Raw genomic sequence first — 23,060 nt, 5'->3', positions numbered from 1 at the left:
AAAAATAAATACATAAATAATTGAAAGAAAACCCAGCTTTCAGAAGAATGCTGAATATATATGGTATCAAAGAAAGAGATGATGATGCGGTAAGAACTCACAGGTTCTTTGATGGGCCAGTCTGGGAATCTCTGTGCGTCACAAAGGTGTTTGAGGTAATAGATGTTACAGAAGAGTTCATTCTCAAGCTGAGGGTAGTTGATGGAAGGGATGGGGCAGTACTGGTAAAGTGCTCTGGTGTTGCTCTGAAGACGGGGAGAGAAATCAGCAAGGTGGGCAGCAATCTTCTCGATCATTAGACGCCTACAAAAAGAAAAAAAAAATAAGAAAAGATGTTACTTGAGTTTTGAAAACCTGCAAGAACACTACTTGAATTTTACCTTAGAATTTGTCTGAAGTTGTGGGTAAAAAAAAAAAAAAAAACATCTGGTACAGAAATAGTTATTCATGTACAGGCAACCCAGGCAAGGGACCTTACAAATGTTATACACAAAACAGCTCTACAAAAATTAAAAAAGTTCAGCTGTTTTAGCACTTCAGAAAGAGTCAGGCAGACAAATTCAAAGTTTATTTAACATCTTAATGCTGCAGTTTCCAAATGGAGCAAATGATTTAGCTGACAGATATCATTACCAAGAGAGCGCACAGGAATCTCTACCTCATTTCACTGCTCCAAATGGCTTCCGGAGTGTCAAATTCCCCCAGGAAAATCTCAGAAAATTTTTCTGGTTCATAGTTTTCCAAGTAGCAGACCATGGCTTCAGGAAGAATGTGGCCAAGGATGCTCCTTTGTACGATATCCTGACTTTTTGCCTAAATTAAGTAAAATAAAAAATTGGAAAAAATGATTTAAAAAAAACTGACAAAATAGTCATAAACCACTAATAGCCCATGACCTCCACACTGGTATTAAACGCATGACAATGTAGTGTAAAGCACAACAATGCTACATTTAAAATAGGGTGCTGAAAATAAAGACTTATGCTTATGAATATTGTCTTTGATCTTTAACACAAATAATAAAAAAATACATAACTAAATACATAAATAAAAAATAGAAACCAGGGCTGCTGACCTCTTCAGACTTGAAGGCCTGCTTCAGGTGAGCGTACTTCAGGAACCTAGAAATAAGTAAAATAAATACAAAGCCTATGCAACAGAAAACACTTTTTAAAGTTCAGTGTCATTATTCTTCATCTGCAGAGTTCCTCGTCCATTATTTGAGCTGCTGGGAGGGTAGTACAGTGCCCAAAATCTGTTTGAGTACAACAAGTGATTGTGTGTGATTTTTTTTTTTTTTTTTTTTTTTTTTTTAATATAAATTTAGTCGTCGCCAATGGTTTTTTTTACCTTGGTTTTCTCCCCAATTTGGAATGTCCAATTATTATTTTTATCCTGGTTCACCGCTGCAACTCCCGTGCCAACTCAGGACATGCCGGCAGACACACGTGTCCTCCGAAACGTGTCTTGACAAGCCGTCTTTTTTTGCGCTGCAGGTCTACAGCGAAGCCACCAGACCCATAGTGCCGGAGGAGAACACAGATCTGAGTGGCTTCTACAGCAGACACGCAGGCGCCCTATCAGCTACAGGAGACGATGGTACGCGGTGAACCGAGGATTACCCTGCCGACCTGAACCCTCCCCACCCAGGCGGCGCTCGGTAATGATTGTGTTTTACTAAATGAGAATAAAATCATCAGTCATGCAATCATTATACACCTGTGCTGTACTATAACTAGTTATTTTGAGGAGAAGCTTTATACTATTTGGCTGAATACTTTTGACACACAAGCACAGCACACAGCCCTCTTACCTTGCTATAGGGAGCACATTGGAGCCTGTGTACATCATGATGAAGAAGAAGACCCCATTGAGGTACATGCGAGGTAAATGGGGGTTATCTTGCATGATGTGATGCAATACATTGGCAACTTTTTCAACCAGGATAGGGTCAAAGGTAAGCAAAAGCTTGAAAAGACAAAAAAAGAGAAGAATTTACACATGAAGAAATCTAAAAGTATTCTGTCATTGCTTACAACGCAGAAATGCACCATGATTCAAATAAAAAAAATGAGTATGCATAACACCAAATAGCAAATGGATTGTATTGGTTATCTATACAAGATCAAACCACAAACATTGTTACTTTGCTCAACAAAAAGACCCATTTAATATACTTTTTACCTGGGGAAAAGTGTTTCAGGAAAAATACAAATTCAACCAATAAAAAAGCATATGTTGATCAATTTTTATTTTGATTCATCAATGATATTTTAATCAAATCCAAAGGGTCCCCAGTGGTCCACCTACTAAAAGTATCACCGTGTAGTCTTCAGGGTGAGTCATACAAGCATGGTTTACACAGTGTTACCAATCTGATCAAGGGACCCTGACCACTAGATTGGTCTTAGAGAGTTAGGGAGGAAAATCAACTGGGGATAGTTCAGCTTATCAAGCTTCAGCGACCCCTACTGGTCAAGTGCCCACCAGGCAGACACAAGCCAGGCTGGGCTTCATCCACTGGGGTTCAGAAGCTTGAGAACATTGGCTTGACAGCATAAGGTGGCCCTCATCAACCCCTTGGCTTGAAATTGGGTTCCAGCAGTATGGTGATATTTAACTTTGGCATTTCAAATTGGATAAATCATTTTTATTTTATTTTTTAAATAGAGAATTGTTCAACATTTGCGCTACGTATTTATTGCAACGAGATACATTACGAGGTACACCTGTGTACCAAAAAAAAAACCTCGCTGTGTGGATTTTTAACCTCTAATTGTTTGAGTGGTGACCTCGCTGTGTGGATTTTTAACCTCTAATTGTTTGAGTGGTGACCGCGCTGTGTGGATTTTTAACCTCTAATTGTTTGAGTGGTGACCGCGCTGTGTGGATTTTTTTTTTTTTTTTTATATAAACGTCTTCAGCAACCTTTGACAGAAGGCGGCCTACTTTTAATTGTTATAAAAAAAGTGTATATTTTTGTTGTTACTGAACCTCTGGTCGCATGGCGCGTATTTCACTGTCTGTACACGTCTCCCAACATTGTTTGAAATCAGTATTTAACCATAGACAGTAAAAGACTGCTCAATTCATTTTTGATATTTTTACTTTGCAATTAATACAGAAAGAATTGCTGAATGTTCAAGTCAAGTAACCACACCATCATCTCTCCATTTGGTCCTGATACTTCCCCCATCACTATCAGCAAGACAAACTTCTAGTAGATTCACCTGAACCTCGGCACTTTGAAAGTAATCGTCAAGCCTCCACACAACTACAGAAGTTTCACTATAAAATTACACTCTAATAATTTTCCTATAACTCTTTCAACTATGTTATGTTTCTCTTTTCACTGAAAAATGAGAGGACTGCATTTTGGTTTATTTTTTGTCTTTCATTGCAAATTTACAAAGCAGGGTTTCAAAACAAAACAAGGTGTCCAAAGCCCATTGAATCCTAGAGCTTGAGACCAAAGCTTTTTGTGTAGCCTAATCAAATTGCATGATGTGTATCGTCGTCCTGCACAAGCATAATCCACCAACATAAATTTGAATACAATGTTGTTCTTGTCTAAACTATGTTTAAAAAACTGCAGCCTGTTTTTTTTCCCTTTTTTGTAAACGATGATACAGGGGGATGAAATAATGTAAATTAATAACATTTGTTTATATTACGTCGTTGTTCTTTTCTAAATTACAGGCTATGAAAAAATGATAGCTTGTTTTTTTCATTGTTTTTTATAAACTTGATCAAAGCAGGGGTATGTTATAACTTGGAAACCAAACTAGTCCAAAAAAAAAAAAAAAAAAAAAAAAGGTCAGGCAAACCACTGTACCACACAATGCATCATGTACTAAAATGTTTTTTCTCAGTTTAAATTTATTTGAGTTAGACCCAGATGATTAGGATCAGATGTTATCTTTTTGGCTAATACAGAGAGTCAGGTTAGGTCAAAAGAAGACAGAAAAGGGCTGATGTGAAACATTCACTGTGTGCTGTCATATATCATAATAAATGTTAAATGGCATGAATGCTTACCTGAACAATATGAGGAAGACAAGTGTTATCAGAAAGGAGCCTTTTAGCCCGTGGAAGAGGTCTGATGATTGCGTTCTCTTGATCCCTGAGGGCACAATAAGGCATTAGCAGACCATGGCATACTCCAAGCTTGCTTTCCTCTCTCTCTCGATTATATAACCACAAATGATGTCACAAATTATGCATTTACTGTAAATGGCCCACAGTAATTACAGAATCATGTTAAATCATGCAATACAAATCCTGTCATTTCTGTATGAAGCATTATTGTGAGCTAACTAAATGTGAGACACCACGAATGCACCACTAACCCATTATAAAAAAAACAAAAAAAAACAAAAAAGAAGACTGCACTGTACCTGCTGGGAAAATACGAACACATGGTGATAAGCATGTTGAGAATAAGAGTGGCCAGGTCTGTCTCATTCAGCACAGCTTGTCCCGTAGCCAGGAGGCACCACTTTAGCTGGGGGATAGCCTGTAACGGGCGCCAGCCGTCCATGCCCTGTGCCCAGCATCGCGTTTTTGGAGTCAGCACATTGGACTTCCAGAATTCTTGCATCTAAAATCGGGAAGAATTGGTGCTGTGATCAAACACTCAAGACCTAGAAGCCAAACCAGTGTTCAACATTGGTACACGTGTCTGGTGACATTTTTATCCAATCACATTCTGTGCAAACATCCCCTGCATCTGTGTTTGCATTGAGAAGAATGGACGATATACCAGCAAACCATCTAAAGGTGTATACAAAGTATATACTTTCATTTCGTTACTGTTTATTTGCAGCATTACTAGTTTACTTTTATGTTACATTTTTATAACTTGATTGTTATTGCAAATGAAATACATCAACATACAAGGTTGATTCAGACACTGGAAGTAAAGAAGAGTTTAATGCGTGATCGGGGGGTTCTGAAAACAATAATTTTAAAAGAAGGTTTTATTTTGTGAAAAAGATGATGATGAAGAAGATCTGGAGCTGAAACCATCCTTTGATTTTGCACTGGAGTGTACAGCAACACAGCAATACATCTCGCCGTTCATCTCTGCATGCTTTCAATAGAGCAATACACTCTGCCGTTCATCTCTGCATGCTTTCAATGAAGCAATACACTGCCGTTCATCTCTGCATGCTTTCAATAGAGCAGTACACCCTGCCGTTCATCTCTGCATGCTTTCAATAGAGCAATACACCCCGCCGTTCATCTCTGCATGCTTTCAGTAAAGCAATACACTCTGCCGTTCATCTCTGCATGCTTTCAATAGAGCAGTACACCTTGCCGTTCATCTCTGCATGCTTTCAATAGAGCAATACACCCTGCCGTTCATCTCTGCATGCTTTCAATAGAGAAATACACTCTGCCGTTCATCTCTGCATGCTTTCAATAGAGAAATACACCCTGCTGTTCATCTCTGCATGCTTTCAATGGAGCATTACACCCTGCCGTTCATCTCTGCATGCTTTCAGGGTGTTCACATTCCTGTGAGTATGTGTCATATAGTAATATTGTGAATGCTATTGTTTACAGAAACTGTTTATAAAAACAATTTTTATCTTGTGTTTTGTATGTATTGTACTGTATACAAATAAATTGTTTATTTTATTGTTCATTGAATGCATTCCTATTTACAAAAAACATTTTTTTATTGTGTATGTTTGTGTTATTCTTTTCAAAAATAAATATTTATTGGTCATAAAAAACTAAAAGTACATAGCAAATGTGTGTGTCCTACTTATTTTACTGGCATACAGGGGCTTAAAGGGTTAATGGAAATGTTATATATTGTATCTATCATTTATGTATGTTTTATTTTCTTTCTAATAGTATTTTATAACAATTCAGGGATAAAAATAGCAAATTAATTATTTCAAAATCTGGTACCTGGCATGCACCTTCATTTTTACATCTGGGGATGAAGGGGTTAATAAGATACAACTGGGCGTGTTATCTATACACTGGGGCTAATCAAGCTTGTAGTAAAACCTGGTATATGTGAAAATTATGCAATAGGAGCTTATTTCCATCCCTGTTTTATCTTGTCCATTGAGACAGAATGTTGGAAACATACTGTGCTTTTAGTATTTCAGGTGGGGACTTAAAAAATAACAAAAGTTAATATGATGCAAATTAACAAAAGAGCAATCTTACTTTAATACATGACAACCCTCTAGGATTGCATAATTTTACAATGTATACAACAGCAGAAGTGATAATAATGAAAAGTTAAGCATATTCAATTAAAAGTTATTCTTATTAATGAAAGGTTAGCATAGTAATTACCTCTTCAAAGCTAAACGGGCCTCTTCTTTCTTTATCTGCATTCCCAAAGTACCATTCCTTCTCACTTTCCCTCTTCATATCAGGCGAAGCTTCAATAACATTACTCTAGGAAACAGAAAAGTAGTCCACAACTTTGTATAAGCAAAATCCAAATGGTGTTAATATCTCAACACATTTTTTGTCTTCAATGTGCTGATTTCAACCATTTTGTGGAGGTCTTGCAGGATCCATAACCCCAATGAAAGTAAATGCAAAGAGATTCATAGATAAAATTAGAACCTCAAGCTACACAAGCTGAAGCACTGTAAAGTTCTAAACCCTTACCTGCAGTGGCACTGTAGCCCTGCTTGTGTGAAGATGAGCCAGTGTAAGTAAATCCACAAGAATGCGAACACCATTGGAATCCATAACTTCCTTCACATTTTTCTGCAAAACCAAAATGGCAACTAGTGAGGGCAGATATAAACAGTCCGGTGAAATAAATGTTGTTAAGCAGTACCAATAACAATTATACAAACAAGAGAATACAAATGGTTTGCTCACCTTGTTCAGAATGAGTTTGTTTAGGAATAGGATAAGTCTGTCTCTCTCAAGTCTGTCAGTACACTGTAAACAGAAAGAGTTAGAGATGGCATGTAATCTATACTAACTGGTCTGTAGCCAACATATAGCTAATTTCCATCCAGGTTTTAGGGCAGGGGTAACAGTTATTATCCCCATGCAAAATGTGCTGTAAAATGGACCGTGTGCCACTATATATTTGTGACTTAAAAGTGCAAAAAACAAGAACTACAGAATCATGTTCTTTACCACTTGATATGTATTTTCTGCAGTTATTCTAAGTACCCTCCTGTGAACAGGATGGCTTTGCAGGGGTGATGTCAGACCAGAAACACAGACTCAACTCCAGGAAGTAGTGGGGCAAAACAGAAATGCTACGGCATTCAGTCTGTTTATTAAATAATATAAATAAAAGATTTAAACAAAACTACACAAAAGGGCACGTTGGCCAAACAAACAAACAAACAAACAATAAACACTAACAAGTATTGTGCTGGTTTATTCCAGCACGTCTAGCACTTGTTATTTCTCTGTGTTTACTACCTCCTCTCCCCACACGTTCTCCACTCTGCACCCTTCCCCTAACAAAGAAAGCTGCAGGCTTTTATATTCTGGCCGAGGGGTTAGCTAGCTATTAATTATGTTATTACCCCTCGGCCAGAGTCTGCACAAGTTTAATAAGGATGCGTGACTGTCAGTTAGTTAAACAATCAGTAGCTGATCAGTCACGCATCCTCACGAGGTTTTAAAATCAAAAATACAAAACAATAACAAATAATGGTGGCGGCATTACATCCGAGCTGCAAACAATAATAAGACAAATAATAACACAACAGCGCACATACACATCTACACACATATATACAAACATATATATATATATATATATATATATATATATATATATATATATATATATATATATATATATACACAGTGCCTTGCGAAAGTATTCGGCCCCCTTGAACTTTGCGACCTTTTGCCACATTTCAGGCTTCAAACATAAAGATATAAAACTGTAATTTTTTGTGAAGAATCAACAACAAGTGGGACACAATCATGAAGTGGAACGAAATTTATTGGATATTTCAAACTTTTTTAACAAATAAAAAACTGAAAAATTGGGCGTGCAAAATTATTCAGCCCCTTTACTTTCAGTGCAGCAAACTCTCTCCAGAAGTTCAGTGAGGATCTCTGAATGATCCAATGTTGACCTAAATGACTAATGATGATAAATAGAATCCACCTGTGTGTAATCAAGTCTCCGTATAAATGCACCTGCACTGTGATAGTCTCAGAGGTCCGTTTAAAGCGCAGAGAGCATCATGAAGAACAAGGAACACACCAGGCAGGTCCGAGATACTGTTGTGGAGAAGTTTAAAGCCGGATTTGGATACAAAAAGATTTCCCAAGCTTTAAACATCCCAAGGAGCACTGTGCAAGCGATAATATTGAAATGGAAGGAGTATCAGACCACTGCAAATCTACCAAGACCTGGCCGTCCCTCTAAACTTTCAGCTCATACAAGGAGAAGACTGATCAGAGATGCAGCCAAGAGGCCCATGATCACTCTGGATGAACTGCAGAGATCTACAGCTGAGGTGGGAGACTCTGTCCATAGGACAACAATCAGTCGTATACTGCACAAATCTGGCCTTTATGGAAGAGTGGCAAGAAGAAAGCCATTTCTTAAAGATATCCATAAAAAGTGTCGTTTACAGTTTGCCACAAGCCACCTGGGAGACACACCAAACATGTGGAAGAAGGTGCTCTGGTCAGATGAAACCAAAATCGAACTTTTTGGCAACAATGCAAAACGTTATGTTTGGCGTAAAAGCAACACAGCTCATCACCCTGAACACACCATCCCCACTGTCAAACATGGTGGTGGCAGCATCATGGTTTTGGCCTGCTTTTCTTCAGCAGGGACAGGGAAGATGGTTAAAATTGATGGGAAGATGGATGGAGCCAAATACAGGACCATTCTGGAAGAAAACCTGATGGAGTCTGCAAAAGACCTGAGACTGGGACGGAGATTTGTCTTCCAACAAGACAATGATCCAAAACATAAAGCAAAATCTACAATGGAATGGTTCACAAATAAACATATCCAGGTGTTAGAATGGCCAAGTCAAAGTCCAGACCTGAATCCAATCGAGAATCTGTGGAAAGAACTGAAAACTGCTGTTCACAAATGCTCTCCATCCAACCTCACTGAGCTCGAGCTGTTTTGCAAGGAGGAATGGGCAAAAATTTCAGTCTCTCGATGTGCAAAACTGATAGAGACATACCCCAAGCGACTTACAGCTGTAATCGCAGCAAAAGGTGGCGCTACAAAGTATTAACTTAAGGGGGCTGAATAATTTTGCACGCCCAATTTTTCAGTTTTTTATTTGTTAAAAAAGTTTGAAATATCCAATAAATTTCGTTCCACTTCATGATTGTGTCCCACTTGTTGTTGATTCTTCACAAAAAATTACAGTTTCATATCTTTATGTTTGAAGCCTGAAATGTGGCAAAAGGTCGCAAAGTTCAAGGGGGCCGAATACTTTCGCAAGGCACTGTATATATATATATATATATATATATATATATATATATATATATATATATATATGGGAGGGACACTCTGCCACACCTCCAGATGTGATTCCATAGTTTAAAAAACTAATATGGTCTCCCTAAACTTATTTTGTTTAGCATTTTTGAAGTCTTAAATATATAGGAACACGCTGCAGATTCATTCAAATAGTACAACCCATTTGAAATAAGTAAATACTCTTTATTGAAGTGGTTTACAGTTTTGCTATATTTCACAGGAACCATTGTACAAGACAACAGATAGAGACTGCATCTGTACCAGATACTGTACAAACAGATAGAGACTGCATCTGTACCAGACACTGTACAAACAGATAGAGACTACATCTGTACCAGATACTGTACAAACAGATACAGCCTGCATCTGTACCAGATACTGTATAACTCAAACACCTTATTTGATTGTTGAACTGTAAGTTTTAAATTCATATGTATTGTCATTGAAAGTTAATAATCAGTTAACTCACAGCTCATTTTTACCTGATCATCACTAACTAAATTATGCACAAACAACAAGTGTTGAAAACACACAATTGCTATTCACTTCATCCACAAGCATGTTTTCAACGCTTTATCATTGGGGATTATTTAGGATGTGTAAAAAGGTTATCAGACAGTTAAATTACTAAGTATCTGAAACAACAAGTTGTCAATGGGACAACCAACTGCAAACAATTGCAAATGGTACATATTATATTTGTATCTCCCATTTCCATATTTTACAGACAACAAAATATCCTTTATCTCACAAGAAATGATTATAAAGTATTTATTGCATGATAGTTCCATTTAAGCACTGCATTTCAGGGTTGCTGGAAGGTTCCCAGTCTATAATTGTTCAATCAAAACCACTGTTTGCTAGCATATAAATGGCTTAAACTGGTCAGAAAGAGACATGCTTGGTGTCTTTTTTTCCAGTGGATACAGTATGTAAATACAACCTGAGCTTAAATTAATACTCATCTATTTCAGTAATAGTAAATTAGTCCAAAAACATTTCATGCAAACTATGCATAGACCTCACACTGCCTAACAGCATGACAACAGAACAAGCTGTTTATTGCACCAGGTCTGCTGCAACCCTAATAAACGTGGTTCTACATATTGTGACATTTACTGCCGTAAAACATGCACTCACCCTATCCAGCATTCCAACTATATATTTTGTATCAGTGAAGGGTCCGATTTCCTCATAGCATTTCCCATAAACAATGGCCAGTGCTTGCAAACATAAGCACTTCATGTTCACTTTAGGCGTAAGTAAGAAACGATGATAGAGTTCATTGAAGAATTCGTACCTGTGGACAAAAAAACAACATGCAGCTCATAGAACGGTGACCCTCATAAAGCATTCAGTGGGCCTACATACTGCCCAGGGCTGGGAGGAATGCATTGTAGGAGGACTATGTGGGGAAGATCACATCAAAAAAAGCCGTAAAAACTCACAATAAATACATGTAACACTCACGATCTTTTGATAGCTCCTGCTTCTTCATCCTCGTCTTCCTCTAAAAGCAGCCGCAGGTAATAATCTCCAATTTTGATTTCATCTGAAAGGCACTCATATTTAACCTAAAATTATGGGAAAGCAAATGTTTTCCATTATCTACCACCTAAAGTAATGTTCAACTTTGTTGACCACATTAAATGGGGGGAGGGGATGAGGATATAATTGCTGTATCAGCCGTGTTCTTTCACAGACTTGCATGTTAGTTAACAATAAAGAATATAGTATAAAAATGAAAGTAGGCATGACCTATATCTAAAACCACTGCATTCCACTGCACAGGAACTTCGTTTTTATTTTATTTTTTTCAGAATCTAGTGCATAGTGGTTCCTGTCACCATGCTCTTGGTACCACATAAAAACATGTGATAACTAAGTTCAATTCTACACCTGTACATGGCACATTTCCAATAGAACAGAATGGGAATAGATTTTAAACAGCAAACTTGTTTCTTTGCAGGCATCGTTTTGAGTTGCAATACAAAAGGACACTACAGTATTAAAGTCCACTATGTCAGTACACATCTTACTTCAAACTCCTGATGGTTCCATGAGATGACACTTGCACTGCCCAGCTCTCGGTCGATGTTAAAGGACCGCATTTCTCCTTCAAGGGCATCTCGCAATTCTTCCCTTGTTTTGTAGTTCCATATCAAGTTTGACCTTGCATGATCAACCTGGAACCTTGAGAGGCAGATTACAAAGTCATGAAAGTTTATCTCCCCAAGTTGACGTCTTCTGACATTACTGGATAACTTCTGATGCCATATGCACCCTCTTTACTCTGACACCTCCGAACCTTCAAAAGGCAGCTAATCTATTTTTATTTCTTCCATATTACCAACAATCAACACTTTCTTACGGGTGTAGCTCCAGTTCATTAGAATGTAGTGTCCCTTTCATGAAGAAACCTGAAGTCTTATGACCTCAATACATTAGCCATACTGGGTCAGATGTCACATATGCCTGCTGTGTTTAAATCAACCTGCAAATATGTAGGCAGTTCCTGGTCTTTGTGATATAAAGTTTTGAGAGTGAAAAGGCAATAGGTTAAAAAAATGTATTATAGCTAATCTGGCACCATACATGTAGTAAAAGAGTTCCCAGTTGACTTCTATTTTGATTCTCTGTCTTCTTTTTCTTAATATGACTGGTTTTTGGCTGGTATTCTGCAAAGGGGAGAAAATACATGTTAGCTACAATAATATTTTAAAAGAAGCAAGTATACAGTACTGCAGCCTAATTGAGCATCAGCAATAAAGAACAGCTGTTCACCACAACTTGCATTCACAGTATTGTGGAAAAACTTCTTGTAGCAAATGCACAAAGTTCCAACAAATTATTTTCAAGCTATATACCAATATCGCACCATAGCACATGAAAATGCAGGAAATCCACAGTGAAAAAACAAGGTTAGAGCTGCCATTGACCCAGACAGACAACTCATGCAAAGGCCAATCACCAAGACTTGGATACGGATTCCCTCAAGAGCTTGTGCAGGTATGACCAATATCTTGTACAGGGTACTACCAGACTTTTAACTTGACTAGAATCCCTGCTTTACATAAAACCCCATTTTCTAAAATTACAACCAGCATTATTTAATCCCTGATGACCTCAGATGTTAGTACTATTAGATAATGTGATAGAAAATGGTTTATCAGTAAGAATATTCTCATGTGGCAGCTGCACGGATCAGATTATGCATCCTGTCGCTTATTAGAAATTCTTCATATTCAAACTTTTGTCCCATAATTTCTAAGCAGAATTCCATGCACTAGAAAGCAGTTCTACAAAGACACCCTAAGCCATAAATAACGGCTTTTACTTACCAAGTTATTTCTGTCCTGCTATATTGATTGAGAGCAAAATGAAAAGAATACATGAAAAAGACAGGAGGGATAGAAAGACAACAGGTAGAAATTAATGTCACTTTTCATTGATTGCAGTGAACAGCTGATACTCAATGGTTTGTATGGTTTTGGTTTAGTTAAAATACTTAAGTTTCATTTTATATTTTTTGACTGATAAATTACAAGTCAATTACTTACACAAATCAGAACTGAATAGAACTCTTTAGATAAAACATGTAAGTATTACAGTCATCAATATCAGACTACTGGCAAAAACAATATTTTTTTTTGGTAATGGATCTACCCTAATACAAAAAAGTCTAAAACACATACTGTTATGTGCTCATAAAGGGGGAAAAGCTTATACTGAAAAATAAAATTAAGTTATTGCACAAGATAAATTTAGCATTGAGTATAGCTGACAGAAGCTAACATAGACCAATATTTGAAATTGCTCAGACAAACTAGTTCAAGGAAGATACCAGGCCGATATAATATTAAGAATAAGCATTTATTTGTTGAAGTAGGTAATGATGTTAACTTAATAAACTGTTTACATTAAGTATTTTTTTATTGTGGTAATTTTGGATAATAGTAAGAAACTTGGCTGCAACTAAAGGTGGAATTTCATGATGTGGCCAGACTAGGACATGTTCAGCTTGTTCAATCTGGAACAGGAACAGGTTTTAGTCTTTTTGTGAAATCATTTTGTTCCATTTCTGTTCTAGCACCATGGCCGACAGTGACTTGGGGATGCTGTTTGTGCATTAGGATTTCTCTTCAGACAGAAAGTTCCAAGCAGTATTTATGTCATATGTAATAAAACTAGAACATTAATAATATGGGTCAAATATATATATATAAAAATTCTCGCTATACATTACAGACCATCATAAAATCAAGGCTACGTTTATTGTATTTTGCCATGCACAGTTGTAATTTATCTATTACAATACAATGAATTAGCAGTACAACTATGGTCAAAAGTTTTGCATCTCCCTATAGAATCATATAATTTTGCTTCATAGAGTCGAATGAAGCCTGCTGAATAATGTTATGTTAACATATTGAATTACATACTGCTTTGCAGTTTTCCATACTTAATGAAAAACTGACAACAATAGAAAATGTGACATTATGTTAATCTAGTTTTTTTTTTTGTTTTACTAATTTGTTTAATTATGATGATGCAAAACTTTTGGTCATAACCACCATGTTTCACCGTGTGGAACTGCTCCTCAAGCAGACCGGGCTGTTCGACCGAACAAGCAGAACACCTTCCACGGCAGGAAGATGGAGGGGTTTCGCCAAATCGGGTTGTCCAGTTCTGTTCGGTCTCACAAAATTACATCCTAAGTCACAGAGTACCATGTGACATGGATTTCAGAATATTGACCATTTATTTTAGTTTCTAGGATTCTAAATGAGCAAGACTGCTGGGTTTTCTTTGGCTTTAAACAGCTACCATTGTTTAGTCCTTTCAGTGTAATTCGTTCAGGTTTTTATTGTATGTACAATGGACCCTGTCTTTTATGGTATGATACAATTACTGCATGACAGAAAGGCTCAGCTGTCATTTTAGTCTTCTTCCCCAAAGTGCACATAAGATGACACTCTCGTATATTAATGAACAGGTTCAACTGCACATAATAACTTATACACTTGCAGTATTTTCAATCCCTTGGAATGCTGCCTTGTATAAATATGCCACTGCACTCCAATCTCTTTCTGATATAGGCTGTCCTTAATTATTTGTTTTTAAAGTGCTGGCAAATTTTCAGACAAAAATAACTAGTGCCAGCACTACACAAAGATACATAATGTAGTTTTGGTTTTAATATCTTAAGGTAAAATACTGCAATTACAGACTGCATATACAAATTGAAATTGCAGTATTCATCCTGATTAACACATAAGGTAATTGTCATTGAATAACTCTGAGCCTGCCTTCTGTTAGTATAAATACCCTGGAGGGTAATGAAATGGTGTGAATGGTAAGTCTGAATGTCCTTACTTCCTTTTGTGCAATTCCCATTCTGTCCCTCCAGTGCAAGAGAACCAAATCAACCTTTTCTTTGGCAAATTTTTCAACTTCCTTGGCAGCCTTTCCTGCTAGTCTTTGCCACTCTGGGACTTTATTAAATCTTCCATATTGATCCTGAAAAAAAAAGAAAAATATGACAATTTTGATTTCAGATTACAGGTCTTCCAAATCTTCCAAACAGCTCTAGAAATGTGATTTTATGCAAGAGTATTCTCATATGCTGTTTAACGAAGTCAGACAATTTACATGCCTGTGCATGTTGGCATATGCATGGCTCGCTAAAATAACGTATAAAATAGAGAATAACAACTTTGATTCTATTTTATTTATGTTTTAGTATGTGTTTCAGGTCCTGCATTTCACAGCTCTTTCCTATTACAACACAGAGCTAACAGACAACGCTGATGTGACATTACAATTCATTATGGTTATCCTTGCTGAAATTCAAAGCATACAAAAAGCTTCTACAAGAAATATAGGGGAAAATATTTAATGTCTTTTCTTAATTCTGTATTTAAACTTTTTTTCATGGCAAAAAAATAGCATAAGTAAACAAATCAGTGATTGTATAAATATGTATTTTATTATTATTATTATTATTATTATTATTATTATTATTATTATTATTATTCTTTTCTTACTGTACCGTTTAGTTTTGTACTTACTGTTGCAATTTTCACATTGTCCCTGACGTGCATCCTGTCAACATCCTTTTCAGGTACTGGGTCAGAGCTGTCCAGGTATGCCAGCAGACCTGCTGGCTGGAATCACAATGAGGGTCAGTCAGGACTACACTGAGTCTTCAAATATTTCACCTACACTGATTGATGCAAAGTGTGTTATGATTTTGCATCCATAACTTAAAGGGGGCAATTGTCAAAGACTGCTGGTGAATCTGTAAATACTGTATGCATGTCATAGCTGTTACAGACCCTTAAAGCCATTTCAGACATATTTTATACAATGTCAATCCTCACTCTTGGCATAGCCATTTTCCCAATTGTATGTCTGTCACAAAGATGGCCGGAGTGGGTGGCGTCAGACCAGATGCAGGAAATAAACAACAGAGACTTGGGGTTTTGGTGAGGCTGAGCGCGTGATTGCGCTCAGCATTTAATAAACAGAACAGAAAATAAAATGTTTTAAACACAAAAACACGGGACACGGCACTACACGCCAAAATAAAAAGACAAACAAAACGGACTACACAGACAAAACACGGTGAGCAGATTTACCTATTAATTATTATTATTATTATTATTATTATTATTATTATTATTATTATTACCATTACCATTACTATCTTTACCTCCGTCTCCAATCCCGTTCTCCACTCACCGAACACCTAACCCCGAGTGACAGAAACGTGCATCTATATATACTATTGTGCTGGGATTCAATTACTAATTAATTATTCACTTGAATCCCAGCACGTGAATTAATTCTGTGCAACCCCGTGCTCACATATTGCATTTAACCAGCACGTGAAGTGATTTGTGCCCTCCTCGTGCCTAAATACAAATCTACATTTTTAAATACACGTGAAACACAGACCCGTTTATATCCCGTGTACCAATGACTATACACCAACATTTACACACGCAACACACAACACATAACACACAAATGCACACAGGGGCGGGGCGCATTGCCACATATACCCCCCCTTGTGCGCAGCACACATGGCCTCAACGGCCACCTCCCCCTTTAAAAATCCAGCAGTCCAGGCCAAAGTCTCGGGCTGGGAAGGGAGGCTTCAGTGGGCCCATGGCTGGCAATGCTGTCAGCACCCCTGCCGGTAGTGGCACGGCTGACAGCCTTCTGGTCCATGCTTGCAGCGAAATTGCTGCGGGGGATGCTGGTCTCCTGACCTCTCCCCCTTCCTTCGTAGCCGGTAGCTCCCCTTGGTGGGGCTCCGACCACAGTACTGCCGGCAGCAAAGAAGCTGCAGTGGGAGCAGGTCTCCGGACCTCCCCCACGATCTCCGGCAGCGAAACTGCTGCAGTGGGAGCAGGTCTCCGGACCTCCCCCACGATCTCCGGCAGTGAAACTGCTGCAGTGGGAGCAGGTCTCTGGACCTCCCCCACGATCTCCGGCAGCGAAACTGCTGCTGGGGTTGGTGGTCTCCAGACCTCCTCCCCCTTCTTCGTGGCCGACAGCTCCCCTTTCTAGGGCTCCGGCCACCGTACTCCCCGTGGTGGAGGTACGGCCAGCAGAGACAGCTCCTGCTGTTCTGCTTCTGGCAGTGGCGGAGGCAGCTCCTGTTCCTCTGCTCCTGGAAGTGGTGGTGGCGAAGGCAGAGGCAGCTCCGGCTGCTCTGCTCCTGCCGGTGAAGGTGGGAGCAGCGTGTAGTCTCCTGGCGACTGAGGTGGGAGCAGCGTGTAGTCTCCTGGCGACTGAGGTGGGAGCAGCGTGTAGTCTCCCCCTTTTTCAGGGGACTGGTGCTGCTCTGCCTCTCTTGCAGCGGACTGGTGCGGCTCTGCCTCTCTTGCAGGGGACTGGTGCGGCTCTGCCTCTGAAGGGGAAACCAGCAGGCATTCTTCCTCTGCTGGTTGTGCTGGGGAAACCAGCAGGCATTCTTCCTCTGCTGGTTGTGCTGGGGAAACCAACAGGCATTCTTCCTCTGCTGGTTGTGCTGGAGAAACCAGCAGGCATTCTTCCTCTGCTGGTTGTGCTGGGGAAACCAGCAGGCATTCTTCCTCTGCTGGTTGGGCTGGGGAAACCAGCAGGCATTCTTCCTCTGCTGGTTGTGCTGGGGAAACCAGCAGGCATTCTTGCTCTGCTGGTGAAGATGGGAACAGCTGCCTCTCAGGCTTCGGATTCCCGCGGTCCCCCCGTCTGGGCGCTGGACGCTCGCGGTCCCCCCGTCTGGGCGCTGGACGCTCGCGGTCCCCCCGTCTGGGCGCTAGTTCCTCCTCTTCATACTGGGTGGGGCATATGGCTAACGTGTGCCCATAAGCCCCACAGCCAGGGCATAACTCTGCCGCGAGGTTCTTTAAAAAAACCTCCCAGCCATCATCCCCGACCTCCTCCTTTTTGGGCTGTGGACGCACCGACTCCTCCCTTTTGGGCTGTGGACGTTCGGGCTCCTCCCGCTTGGGCTGTGGACGCTCAGGCTCCTCCCGCTTGGGCTGTGGACGCTCAGGCTCCTCCCGCTTGGGCTGTGGACGCTCAGGCTCCTCCCGCTTGGGCTGTGGACGCTCAGGCTCCTCCCGCTTGGGCTGTGGACGCTCAGGCTCCTCCCGCTTGGGCTGTGGACGCTCAGGCTCCTCCCGCTTGGGCTGTGGACGCTCAGGCTCCTCCCACTCAGGTACTGGAGAGGGCAGCGACTGCTCCTCTCCCTCTTGCTCACTGGAAGGCATCCCTCCCATGTCTGCAGCTAGGTACCCCAGCACCACCATGGTGAGGTCACGAACGGATGCCGGGTTGTGTTGTTGCTCCCAGTCCTCCCATCGTTTCCCATCTCGCATCTGCAGCGCGTGAATAACCCAGGGGAGGTCACTGGCGAAGTTCCCCTCGGGGTGCACCAGCCAGTCCCATATTTCCCGGGACGGTGGGGAACCCGGTGGCAGTGGGGGTAGAGGGGTGGCTACTGCCCCGTTGTGGCTGTCCTCCTCCCAGCCCGGCATGCAGGATGAGGGCTGCAGCTGTTGTTGCTGCTGCTGCTTCTGCTGCTTCCTGCAGCTCTTTCTTCCCATCCTCGCTTTACTATTTTTTTTTTTTTTTTTTTTTTTTCACAAAACCCCCTCTCCTGGTCTGACGCTTGGAGGCGCTATTATCCCACGATGACACCACGTGTCACAAAGACGGCCGGAGTGGGTGGCGTCAGACCAGATGCAGGAAATAAACAACAGAGACTTGGGGTTTTGGTGAGGCTGAGCGCGTGATTGCGCTCAGCATTTAATAAACAGAACAGAAAATAAAAGGATTTAAACACAAAAACACGGGACACGGCACTACACGCCAAAATAAAAAGACAAACAAAACGGACTACACAGACAAAACACGGTGAGCAGATTTACCTATTAATTATTATTATTATTATTATTATTATTATTATTACCATTACTATCTTTACCTCCGTCTCCAATCCCGTTCTCCACTCACCGAACACCTAACCCCGAGTGACAGAAACGTGCGTCTATATATACTATTGTGCTGGGATTCAATTACTAATTAATTATTCACTTGAATCCCAGCACGTGAATTAATTCTGTGCAACCCCGTGCTCACATATTGCATTTAACCAGCACGTGAAGTGATTTGTGCCCTCCTCGTGCCTAAATACAAATCTACATTTTTAAATACACGTGAAACACAGACCCGTTTATATTCCGTGTACCAATGACTATACACCAACATTTACACACGCAACACACAACACATAACACACAAATGCACACAGGGGCGGGGCGCATTGCCACAATGTCTCAGTCTAACCTTGGGGGTGTCACATACATCAAAATATGAACTATATATTAAACATGAACTTATTCCAAACATCAGCTGGTTTTGATTCAAAACTGCAGGCCTGCATACAGGTAACCCCTCAAAACTGAAGACCTATATTGCAGTATAGGACAGATCTGGTGCACTTTATTGGGTGGGAACATCCAATATACTGCATATAAACAGCAAGCCTCTGTATATAATTACTGTAAATAGACATATATTTAGCCTCTCAACTGTTTGTGCTGATTACACGAGTAGAAATACAGCTCTAAAGCGAAGTTCAAATTGTCGATTAAATCTCTTCATATAAATATACTTTATTTAATTATAAACTTACCAATATACGCTGGAGTAAATTCAAAGCTGTTGAGTGTTCTGCTGTCCACAGGCCCACCAAATGCCTACTTAGCTGCCTGAAACAATGAAAAGGTATTTAGCTTATAAAACATAAAATATCTGTCAGATGGCTTTTTTTATTATTTTATTATTTTTATCAGGCATATCTCATACCTGTTCGTTAGCATCCTCTGATCTGAACTTATTGTAAACATTGATGTGTGTAGATGACGAGGTAAGGCTCCTTCACTAAGGGCAAAATCTTGCATTTTTGTAGCTATCTCCTTATCACCTTCCTAAAATGGGGAGAACACAAAACAGGTTTTACCATCTTTTATCCAATCAGATCTCCAAAACTCTTTCTTGAGCTTTGAAATCCAGTGATGTGAAAGTACGATTATAAAAACCTAATGGGATCACATCTAGATTGAACTTTCTTGCTAATATAAACCAAAGCAAATACATATTGAGCTGTACAAATGAAGGACGCTACTCCCTGGGAGGTACAATGCCCAGTGATTATGAGTTATTTCTCCATTATATAAAATAGGCTTTATCTAAAGATTTTTTTCTTCTTTTTTTATAAAAACATCCAGTGTAATAATTATAGAAGCGTAGTGCAATTTTAATTTTCAATTTAGAGTCCCCACCTCAATTATAGCTTTCATTACTAAACCGGCTCCTTTTACTATAGCCATGGAAGGGTGCTGGAAACAAACAAAAGAATAAATTATTTATGTACATAAGTAGGTCATACTCCCTGAACATTTTGCAATAGGAAAATCAAACTGATAAAGTTCATCCATAAGATTTTATCAAAAGTCACACTCACCTGGAAAAGTTTAAAGAGGGTCCTTCCATTTGATGCCACCATTTCCAGCAACATGTCAAACTGCTGCCCTTCTGTAGTCTCGCTATATGGGGCGCAGAGGGCAAAGGTGAGGAAATCCAAAAGGGAGCTAATAACAAGGGCACCTGTGCCATGATCCTGCAAATACCAACAAGTACAGTACACTAAATGTGTGCAATAATCCTGCAAATTAGTTTCCACTACAAGTGTGACAGCTTCCGCAATACAGATACTCTAAATGCTGCGATCCTGCAATTACAAACACACTAATGTAATTACAAACACACTAATATAACTACAAATATAGCAATACAATAATGAAATAATGACTCAGAAACTGCAGTCTTGGTTATTGTTTGTATTACAAACAAATCCATATCTTTAAAAAAATTGTAATTCTCTCAAACCATAATTCTGAGTACAAAAATGCTTTGACTAATGCTTTTATCTGTTTTTTAACAGGGACTGGCATTAGCCAAATCATTTAGCTAAAACACTTGCCTGCTTGACATATTAACCTCTTTATATTTAATAGAAATGTATTCCATACTTACAGTTATGGTGATTGTGTAAAATGCTTGGCCAAATACACACAAGCTTTGAATAAGCAATACTGTGATGGAGACACCAGTAGGTCTCTATCAACTATTTGCATGGCTGTTGGCTTTTTGTAATGAGACATAAACAACACTTTGATCCCTTAAAACAACCGTAGGATATCATGAGCATTTAGGATAGTCTGGTCTTGTGGATTGAGAGACAAGACCCCCAATCTACAATAATTAATCATGTACAGTACTTTTCATATTAAGTCTAGAGTCTCATATTGGATAGCAATAAACGTTATTACACGACTGAGGGTAGCCGAATAAACTACAAGCCCCCAAAAGGATCAACTGGTTGTATATGTCCTTGTGTGAAATAACCACAGCATGCCATGAACATTCATGAAGTATTCTGTTTTTATAACAAGCACAATTTATGGAAAAGAAAGTCTGTAAATCTAAATTAAATAAAATAATTCAGAGAATTAATTTCCTTGTATCAATATTCCCTCAGCAATGTTTAGTAAGAAAAAGTTATTCTGCGCTAGAGTAATTATATAATTGCATAAAGAAACAAGACTTATTCTTAGCACATATTGTGCACACATCTATACAAAACCGGATGTTGGCGCAATACAAGTTTCTACTAAAGCAACATGTTTCACTAAACTGACTGCAAAACAGAATCAATATATTACAAATGTTCTGACTGGTATGTAAATTAGTAACTGTTAGCAATAATATTAACAAAACTTTTGCTGAACACTTTATGCAAGTCATTATAAAAGCGCATTTTTGTTACACACCAACTTTGCTAACCCCCTCCTTCCAGTCCACTGTGGGAAGGGGTTAGAACACTGACACAATCGAATGAATTTGACCTGCGGTTGGAAGAAACTCTAAATGCTCTGTTTAAAAATGTCACATCGATTTTTCAGTGAATCGGGTTACAACTAACAAGTCCAGATATCTATTTAATCATTCTGATCTATGTACATAATGTATATTGAACGAAACGAGTTCACTTGCAAATTGCATTGTTAACACAAATTAACTCAGTAGTGAAAAAACACAGAAATTAAGCAAAAATCTCCATTTCACACCCAAACAACCTCAGTATGTTTTCTTTCAAGTACGTAAGTGTGAACAGCAAGCAAACTGATTCATTATTTTAAACCAAAGGAATTGAGCTGAGACCGTTTGTAACTAACCCAATGTGAACACAATCTTATTCTTTCATCGGCATCTCTTATTTACCGGTACTATTTTTTTTCTTTAATGAAGATAAAAAAAAGAAAACACAGAAGCTGCTCTGTTTGATACCAGGGAGTGAAAAACAGCAAACAGCTAATTTTCTGCAACTGTCTGCTGTTATTAATATTTAATAATACCCCAGAAATGTGCATTATTTGGTAGAACAGCACTGGATTTCTGAGCTTGATTCGGAATAAATCCTAAAATGTAGTCTCCTTTTGCATAGTCCATTATAATAGGCTTTTGTTGTTAAATGTTGTGAATGTTAAAGAATTGCATATTCTTAATTAATATGCTTAGTGTAGAAGTCGTTGATTTTCTCCAATGTATATTGCTGCACACACTGTAAGTATGCTGTTCATAATATGCGCACACACACACACACACTTTTAATGCAGCAAAACAAATTCATGACCACCACCAAATGGTTTTACTGGTTTCCCCAAACTTAAATGCCATGCACACTGAAAATCTGGTGTAAAATTGTCACAGTATTATGCCACAATACCTCAGCAAACCAGCCTCATTGTAACATATAAAACTGGCTTTGCACCTGGAATTGAATGATATAGTAAGAACATTTCCAAAATTCATTGTGCAGTATGCATGACAGAGGGGCCCTGTTCATAAAACTGTCCTTTTTAATTTCTTTATCAACCAATGAGTGCAAAGTTACAAATTTAATTCAATCCATCAAAAGACTTCTCAGTAAAGAGCCTGATTATGAAGAAATTGT

General features: G+C 39.0%; 1 protein-coding gene across 4 annotated transcripts in view; it reads right to left on the bottom strand.

Annotated features, from left to right (window-relative positions):
- LOC117394233 (dnaJ homolog subfamily C member 13-like) overlaps nucleotides 1–23,060 on the bottom strand; it is a 92,430-nt gene that overhangs the window by 34,994 nt on the left and 34,376 nt on the right. For 3 of the 4 annotated variants that reach the window (XM_034921142.2, XM_033992326.3, XM_034921139.2), the window contains exons 15-34: nucleotides 20,508–20,663; nucleotides 20,326–20,382; nucleotides 19,850–19,971; nucleotides 19,677–19,752; nucleotides 15,553–15,648; nucleotides 14,858–15,001; nucleotides 12,823–12,840; nucleotides 12,077–12,159; nucleotides 11,521–11,674; nucleotides 10,952–11,055; nucleotides 10,622–10,781; nucleotides 6,865–6,927; nucleotides 6,646–6,747; nucleotides 6,322–6,426; nucleotides 4,398–4,600; nucleotides 4,039–4,123; nucleotides 1,814–1,968; nucleotides 1,076–1,121; nucleotides 659–813; nucleotides 102–303 (exon numbers count right to left, since the gene is read on the bottom strand). In XM_034921142.2, coding sequence (XP_034777033.1) covers nucleotides 102–303; nucleotides 659–813; nucleotides 1,076–1,121; nucleotides 1,814–1,968; nucleotides 4,039–4,123; nucleotides 4,398–4,600; nucleotides 6,322–6,426; nucleotides 6,646–6,747; nucleotides 6,865–6,927; nucleotides 10,622–10,781; nucleotides 10,952–11,055; nucleotides 11,521–11,674; nucleotides 12,077–12,159; nucleotides 12,823–12,840; nucleotides 14,858–15,001; nucleotides 15,553–15,648; nucleotides 19,677–19,752; nucleotides 19,850–19,971; nucleotides 20,326–20,382; nucleotides 20,508–20,663 — 2,286 coding nt within the window. The remainder of the gene's footprint in view (nucleotides 1–101; nucleotides 304–658; nucleotides 814–1,075; nucleotides 1,122–1,813; nucleotides 1,969–4,038; nucleotides 4,124–4,397; nucleotides 4,601–6,321; nucleotides 6,427–6,645; nucleotides 6,748–6,864; nucleotides 6,928–10,621; nucleotides 10,782–10,951; nucleotides 11,056–11,520; nucleotides 11,675–12,076; nucleotides 12,160–12,822; nucleotides 12,841–14,857; nucleotides 15,002–15,552; nucleotides 15,649–19,676; nucleotides 19,753–19,849; nucleotides 19,972–20,325; nucleotides 20,383–20,507; nucleotides 20,664–23,060) is intronic. The other variant, XM_034921141.2, reaches the window with a different exon arrangement.

The sequence above is a fragment of the Acipenser ruthenus genome, chromosome 3, assembly GCF_902713425.1.
Source record: "Acipenser ruthenus chromosome 3, fAciRut3.2 maternal haplotype, whole genome shotgun sequence".
Taxonomy (NCBI): domain Eukaryota; kingdom Metazoa; phylum Chordata; class Actinopteri; order Acipenseriformes; family Acipenseridae; genus Acipenser; species Acipenser ruthenus.
Note: the sequence above shows the minus strand (reverse complement) of the source record. Positions and strands in the feature narration are given on the sequence as shown.